We start from the raw sequence: 8,626 nt of genomic DNA on the forward strand, positions 1-8,626 counted from the left end.
TGCTTATAAGACAGTTCATAACAAGAATTTATTGACATTGGATTTGAAGAGGATCAAGTTGTAATTAGCAGGGAAGCAGTTCCATGGTAACGTGTTACACAAATAGGAAGCTCTTACAAAGAAGCACTCTCCATGGAAATTGTCTGACACTAGGCAAATGGAAAGATAAATGAAAACGTTTTTCACTATGGTAATGAGACAAGTTTTTGTTATGAATGTCTTACAAGTAAGAAACAAAGCCGAGCACATTCCAGCACATTCCATGCAAATAACAATAGAGTAGAGAAACTAGCAAGTCTCTTTTGTAAAAAGGAATTATAAAGAAGATTTAGATTTCAAAATCGATTTTGAACTCTTTTAAAGTAAGGAGTGCTCCAGGTGAATAATCTATTTTAGCACGTATCCAACTCTAATACAGGTAGAGAATTGCATCAAGAGTCACAAACATGCTGAAGCAATAAAATGATGCAAGCATTTTTCCAGTGACTTCACAAACAATGAGACAATATTTTTTACATTTTTATAAAAAATCTTTAAAATGTGTCCTATGTGTTCTAATGCTGTTCTTGTCTGGCAATTCGAACCCAACGGGTTTGCACTTCCTTTAAATAAGAATTGCTGATATATTGCTAGATAGGGCAGCAGAATGACCTTGATTAGATCTCTGTATAACCTTCATAAGGGAGCCTGCACAGGAAGTCTATTATGAAGCAAGAGTTTCACAATTCTAACCACACTTTTCCTGAAATGCTATATCTTGATTCCAGTGCAAGGAGAATTCCAAGACAAATAGAAACAATGCCAGGATAAGCAGGCATACACCACCTGGTATTCCCAAAATTGTCACTCTACTAGTACTGACCAATTATAAAAAAAAAAAAAACAATCAATCCATATTGAAGTAAATAAAAAATAAATAAATGACAGAAAAAAACAAAATATTTTTTTTGTGCAGCTTGAAAAAATAAATAATTAAAAATGAAAAAATCTGACAAGTTATAATAAATCAATAAAAAAAATTCATAGTAATGAATAATTAATGATAAACAAATAATTTTTTTAAATCAATAATAAAAATCAATAACAAGCTTTGTAATCCGTGAATGTAAAAAAAAAGAGTAAAAAGTGAAACATTTTTAGTAATAAAAATAATAATAAATTAAAAAACTTTTGTAGGAAATTTTATATTAAATCTACATTATAAACTGAACATATTGCATATATATATATATATATAAAAATGGAAAAAAATTAAACATATGCCCATTTTTGACACTTTTTTTAATTGTAAAAGAAAGATAATTTTAACTTGAAAACTTCAGAAGATTTTGTTTATAAGTCAGTTTGATTTTTGGTGTTTGACAATTCGACAGGTGAAACAGGATTGAACAAAGTTTCACTGCTTTGTGTTATGTTTGTTAAGTTGTTGTGCCAAACAGTTTTCTTAAACATTGCAAGTTTATGCGAAAATTCAAATACCTTTGATTTTTTGTGAAATTTTAACAACAGAACATCAATTAACATTTATTAAAAAAAAAAATTATGTCTTTGGAGTACTTTTAAGGATTTTTAGAGAACAGAATATGAGTAGAACATTTCATTTAAAAAGTCAAATATTTGAATTGAATTAGACACAAATTTTCCATGAATTTCAGTTTCTTCTTAAGACCCCTTAAACTTAAACTTTAAATTCACTAAAATGGAAATAATGTAATAGATTTTAATTAAAATTAGAATAAGGATTCTAGACATGTTTTTGCGTGGTATTTAGTAGGTATTCTTTTAGTAAAATAATTTTTTATGTTTTCTCTTCTATGTTCATCCTCTATTCTATAATAAAGAGCCATGTGCATTTATTTGTAAATATATATCTGTCTCGTCACACAAAAGTCTGTTCAACAACGAGAGAATGCAAATCTTTCTCTTTTATATACGTTGCTGTTTTAAACTTTTCAGTTTGAAACGTTTTCTTTTGTTCTTTTTGATTTCTTTATGTGGGCAACGATTTTTCACTTCCAATTTCATTTTTAACCATGAATTTTTTTTATGTTTCCAACATCCGACATAATATTTTTATGTCTAGCCCCCCCCCATTTTCCAATAATCAAAGGAAGAAAATAAAAGCAAAGACAAGATTGTTTTTTTCTTTTCCATATACATAAAGCAAAGTTGTGTATATGTTAAACAGTTTATCTAACAGTTAAACTAATTTAAACAGATATAAAAGCACCTTCTAATGTCTAGCCAAGAACTTCTAACATTGATAACAATGTCAGAAGTTCTTGAAGTTTTTTTAAACTTATTATTCAAAACAAATAAAACATTTTAGCATCTTTTTTTAACTGACCGAACAACTACATATTGTTTACTCTTAAGAGAAAAGATCCTTTTTTCCATTAAAAATGGGTAAAACATTTTTGATAAATGTTCATCAATATATTTTTACTTAAAAAAAAAAAAAATTTATTTATGTTTATTTTAGACAAACTATTGTAAAGATATCTCTATGCTAAACTCATTAACATGGTTAAAAACACAAAATGATTTGTTTGGGATTTTGTAAATAACGTTTGCCTTCTATCGAATATTTTGGGCCATAGTGAGTTTGAATCTCAATTTTTTTTTATAGCATTTCAATTATTTCCTAGCTGATATTGATTAGTATTATAAACCTGAATATTTTTTAAATAAAAACATGGATGAAAATTATTAAATAGTTGTTTTTAACTTCTAATCTTCGTATTAAAATTAAAGAAAAGTTAAGAAACCCAGCATGGCATATATACATACATATTGGTCTTTATTATAGAATAAAAGATAGCAAAGTTTCTACAACTTTTCAAATTAAAACATAAAACATTTTGAATCTGAAATTAGATTTTCAAAAATTGTCTGTGAAAAAATACAAAAATTTAGCCTTTGTTCTAAAAACATAAAATAACAAAATGAATTTTTTTTTAAATTTAAAAAGCAGAATACAGAAAGGAAATGTCTAAGTTTCTTTCTGATTTGGAGCTTTGAGGCAGTGGATCAAACGGCACCAAAATAAATCTTGTCCTTCCTTGTCGTCTGTCCATTCAAGATAAGTTTTTTGCTTTAATAATAATGTTAGCCTCCGAGATTGCATTTTAATGTCAATATTTTCAAGTAGAATAACTATCAAAAGATTTTCTTCCCGCTCTATGATGCGTTGATGGGCCATCGTCATTTCAAATTGACACCAATGACTTGAAGCAAATTGGTTTGATAATAAGAGGAGGACTTTACGGCTTTTCTCAATACTTTCAACAATATTTTCGACAATATCCCATCCTGCGATAAAGTCTCTGTCATGAATACACAAAGAAAAGTTATTTTCGATTTCAAGTTTGGGTCGGAGTTCCTCTAATAACCATTTCAAATCACTGTTATGATAACAGACAAATGCATCAAAGGAATATTTGTGAATATTGTCATGTTCCTTTTGCTGCTTACGACGCAATTGCATCCTATATATGAAATACTGGATGCTCCTTCGTTTGTAATAGAGTAAACTTGCAATGCTGATGCTAATCAAAAGCAAACATCCTGTGATTGAAACTAATATGGCGATGAGTGAGGATCTTTCTGTGGAGCACTCTCCATTTGAAAACAATGTAGAATTTAATGACTGACCTTTGAACTTAGGCGGAGTTGCACAAATGTAATCTTGGGGAAAGAACAGGAGCTGATTCTTTCTTTGATGGCACCAGTTGTTAAACCAGGAAAGCTGACAATTACAGAGAAATGGATTCAGGGACAAATCCCAAACAAGTTGATCATTTGTAATAAGTGGTGAGGCAAAAGTGTTTCTGTGAATAATGTTTATTTCATTTTGAGAAAGAGAGAAGAACCGAAGACGAGACATTGTTGGACAATCTGTAATGTTCCAAGAAGTGATCTTATTTTTACTCAAATCTATATGTGATAAATTAGACATATGACAAAGACTATCTGGAATTGTTTTTATAGACGAATAGGTCATAACGAAAGTTTGTAATTTTTTTAAAGGTAATAATTCTCTGTTAAGTTCTGTATCCAAGAGGAATATCCGAGTTAATTTTAGTTCTAAAGTTAACAAATTTTTTATCTGATGAAACAGACTGCCTTTATGGTTGACTTTTATTCGTAAATATTCAAGAGTTAAGTGTTGCAGTCGTGTGCTTTTGAATGCAGCATATTCCACGGTGAGAGGAACAATGAGATAACCAGATGCCTTGATATGAAGATATTTTAGCTTTGATATCCATAATAAAAAGTGAGAAGAAATTTTAAAACTATCTTCCATACCAGATAAATATAAATATTCTAGATTAGGTAAACCTTTAAAAGTGTCAGCATTAATTTCATTCATTTCTGCAATCGAGATTTCAAGATGTGTTAGATATGGAAATAAAGCCATATTATTCGTCGGCTCCACAAATTTTGGAATGTTTATTTTAGCATGCCTTAACACCAATACTTGTAACTGTTCGGAATGTGACAAGCTGACTTGTTTAAAAAAATTTTCAGACAGATTCAAATATTGAAGATGTTTTAGAGATGAAAAAAACTGTGAAAGGTCAAGGGTAATGAGGTTACATCTTATTAGAGCTAGTTCCATAATATTTGAATCGCTTACGGCCAGAAGAAAATCATTAAGTGATGAATTCACATTTAAATTGTCAATTGTGAGTTTTGTAATTTTTGTGAAATTTAAACTCTCAAATGCTTGGTTTAAGATTTGCATGTTTGTGTATGGAATTCGAAAACTAAGTGTTGTTAAGTTTGGAAAGTTTTTGAAAATGTCAGATTCTGAACTGATGATGTTAACTCTATCAAAATGCAATTCCTTTAAAGGCAAAGAGGAAATGTTAGCCATGAATTTCTTTTGAAAAAGACATTTAGAGTATTTCAAGGTAACTGAAGTAATATCTGAAGGCAGACGTGGAATAAAGTTTATATTATTGCAAAGGCAATTAAATGGTTGACAAGTACAATCACCGGAAATTTCTGATGACTGAAACAATAAAATAAACACAAAAAATGATATTTGTGATAAAAATATTGAAAAAGTTCTCCAATTAAACATTACTGCAAAATGATCCCAATTTTGTCTTTAAACACTTTTATTGTCTTGATATTGACATGATCTATATCTATATATAAAAGTTTGTTTATTATTGAAATCAATATCGTAGCAATTAACAGATCCCCAAATTTTTATGGAGAATATCTCATTTTTCACCTTCAAGATCATTCATGGACACTAAGTTTCACTTATCGTATATTGTAGTAGAAATAAACAAAAAAATTTGAAACCAAATTTAAAAAAAAAAATCCCAAACAAAATAATACAACATTAATTCAGAAATAAATCATTAAAAATAAAAATTATAAAATAAGTTAAGGATGTAAAATGAGTTTAAATAATAAAAACTTTTTTGACATTCAATTTATTTATGAATGTACTTTGAGCAGAGGAAATATTTTCATGAATTTGTGTTTAAAAAAATAATTTTAAATCCTGGCCATGTCATTGAGTTTGCTAGCAAACTTTATAAATCAAGATGGAAAAATAATAGTTATTTTTTTAAATTCTATTTAATTTGTCCCTAATAAATAACACAAATGGGATCTATGGAAATTCCTTGGTTAAAGAAAACGTTTATGATATATTTTATTATGTAAAAATATTGAAACAGTTTGTCTCATTTCTAAATGTCAAGTGAATGCATTTTTTCTTAACCAATATTTAGATGAAAAAGCAAATTTAAATATTTTTTACACTCAAACTAATTCCAATATTATTTGTAAGAAAATAAAAATACTGAATTTTTCAATTTCTTTTGTGTTAATCTTTTGAGATAATAAATAGAAATTAATTTTAGATATCTTTAAATTTAAAGAACTCATCATGGAATTAGAAGTCACTATCAAGAATTAAAGATCAAATTTTAAAGTTTAGCTTTTAAAGAAAACTTTTAAAGAAATTGAGTTAATAAAGTTAAATTATTTTGTTTTTAATTCAACATTAAGATTACTATTACTGTATTTGTAACGACACACAGTAACAATGATTGTCAATGATTAATGATTCATAATTGGCTTGGGGGTTGTATTGAAAGAGGAAGGTTTAGAAAGTGGACAGACAACGGGGTTTTTTTTTGTGTTACATAAGATATTGTTCAATTTTATATTTTGTGCATAAATGAAAACATTTGTATGAGATGTTTTTGAACAGACGGTTTTAACTCAATGTTTGTTAATAAACTTGAAAAAAAAAAAAATTCAAGCCATATTCTGAGATCATTTGTCGGCAACTATGTAGACAAAACAACACTGTAGGACAACACTTTGAAGAGTATTGGTGATCAAGATCTTGCTGCTTTTCTCTTTTCCAATTTGGAGAATGTGATACAATGGAAAAAACATCATTCGAAAATTATGAAAAAGAAGAGGAAAGATATTTGAAATGATAAAGAATAATTTTTATGAAGATTCAAAGTTTGTTTAGCAAAATCGTTTTTGGTCAGAATTAGGAATCGATAAAGAATTTTGGTAATTTCATTCACGTTTCTATTAGCAGTTTAAAAGTTCCTTTCATGTTGATTGCAATGTTAACATGGTTTTGTTGTTAGTGAAAACAAATCAGACATTTTGATTGGTCAAAATGTTTACCTTCGTCAATTTCATTCTCATAAAATATCTTCTGAATTTTCTTGATAAAAATTCGACGAATTCAACTTCAACCTTGAATTTGTAATTAAAAACTCAGAAAATGAAAATGTCCATCAACTGAACTTTCATTGTTATTTTCATTAGATGGATTCCATAAAAAAATGTGCACTTTCAAAACAGAATATACTCTTCAGTTGATCAAAACGGTAGAATCCTGTCATGAACTGTTCCAAATGTAATCAACCATAGTTCATACTAGTGATCCATGTTAGTACTCTCATAATGTTCCTCGTCTTTCGACAAGTATTAAAAATCAAATGGCTTTTGACTTTGATAAGTGGTGACCAAAATAAAAAGAAAAATAGCAAATGAACCTTGGGGTTACTTTGACAACATCATAAGTCTCACTTCTCGCTATTTTGTCCTTTAGTCCTCACATTCCATAAACTATGTTTCTTCATTCCATGACTTATGTTTCTGGCAAAAGGCAAAAATTGCTGTTTTTTGACTCAGATGTTCTTTTTATTGGATGGTATGTGAAAATTTTCAATCTTCTTATAGTATTCATCATCATTAACTGTCAATCTATGGATTCTAGTTTTTTGGCCTTCATAAGTCGTGACTTCTTAGTCACAAGAAAACTTGTATAAAAACTCTTAAATGTTCTCATTGGAAGAACAAACCATAACGTCAGATGAATTGATATTCAAATTAACCAAACAAATTGCACTTTGAAAAATACTCAATAAAATTCTCTATTCAAATTGTTTATCAAATTAATTTTCTAATATGTAGAACCAAAAGAATTCAAATACAAATGCTTCATATAAAATGACTCAAAAAATCACAACCTGAATCCTGAAATATTTACCATTCCGTTTTCTCTTTTAATCTTTTCTTTTTTGTCTTATTTTAAATTCGTTATTTCCATGATGACATTGCATTTCAGCATCTGAAAAAGAAAAAAAAACCTTTGTTGTTGTTGAAGACAGTAAAAGAATATAAGACAAATAAATGACAGAAATATAGAATTAAATAGTCATTTTCTTAGGTGGAAAGAAATCCAATAGAGTGCTCAATAATTTTATAAGAGCTTAATATGTATTGATGAATTTTAAAGAAATTTAAATCACATGGTACTAATGGTTACAGGAAAAAACAACTTTCATCACTTCCGGTATTTCTTCCATTTACAAAAAAAAAAATAGCCGATGAGTGATGACACAACCTTAGGCTCTCGTTTATTCATGCATGTCAGTACAGTTAGGGAAACAAGTAACAGAGAAGGAATTCAAAAATATAGCAGTGCAAAGGAAGAAACTATTAGAGTAGAAGGCTTTCTGGCATCTAGGGCCATTTACAGTGAAGGGGTGAGACTTTGTTGCTAGACAAGTTTGTCGGAGGCATGTACGTCAAGGGGGTACAAATGCCATGAATTCATCAGAGCACATTCCATTAAAATACTTGTAAAACAAGCACAGGGACGTAACATTGCTGTGATGGGACAGGGATTGGAGCTTAGTTAATAGTGCAAGACCTATTAGATTGAAAACTCTCCTTTGGACCATATCCAAGAGGAAAAGACTAGTAGTCAATAATTGAGCCCAGATATGGCAACAATATTCCATGCATGGGTGAATGGTAACTTTGTAGGGGTACAGGATACTCTCAAATGTGAGTAATCTTCTAGCATGGTAGAGGGAGCCCACCTGTTTTGCAGCAGTTTCCAGTGTCCAGTTCACATTGCTTGTGAATGTTTAGATGAAGAAATTGAAGAAGAACTCTCAGATAGGGTGTTATTAGTCATGGCTATCTGTGGTTAAGAGGCTTTTTCTACTTGTTAAAGAGGAAAAGCTAAGTCTTAGTAGCATTAAATGTTATCCATTTACGACCTCGTACCACTACAAAATGCCTACTAGATAGTATCCTCAAGTGTCTAAGGCCTCTA

The 8,626-nt window shown here is 29.2% G+C and overlaps 1 protein-coding gene across 9 annotated transcripts in view; it reads right to left on the reverse strand.

Moving 5' to 3' along the window:
* The window catches only part of LOC145265434 (toll-like receptor 2), a 370,324-nt gene that overhangs the window by 314,855 nt on the left and 46,843 nt on the right, over positions 1–8,626 (reverse strand). For 7 of the 9 annotated variants that reach the window (XR_013864647.1, XR_013864646.1, XR_013864648.1 and 4 more), the window contains exon 2: positions 7,550–7,630. Coding sequence is in view for 4 of the 9 variants with exons in the window: in XM_080121273.1 (XP_079977399.1) it covers positions 7,550–7,552 (3 nt within the window). In the remaining 5 variants the exon portion in view is untranslated. Of the gene's footprint in view, positions 1–2,776; positions 7,631–8,626 lie in introns of those variants that run through there. The other 2 variants (XM_080121271.1, XM_080121270.1) reach the window with 1 other exon arrangement.

Source organism: Euprymna scolopes, chromosome 40, assembly GCF_053919585.1.
Source record: "Euprymna scolopes isolate OS-2025 chromosome 40, ASM5391958v1, whole genome shotgun sequence".
NCBI lineage: Eukaryota > Metazoa > Mollusca > Cephalopoda > Sepiida > Sepiolidae > Euprymna > Euprymna scolopes.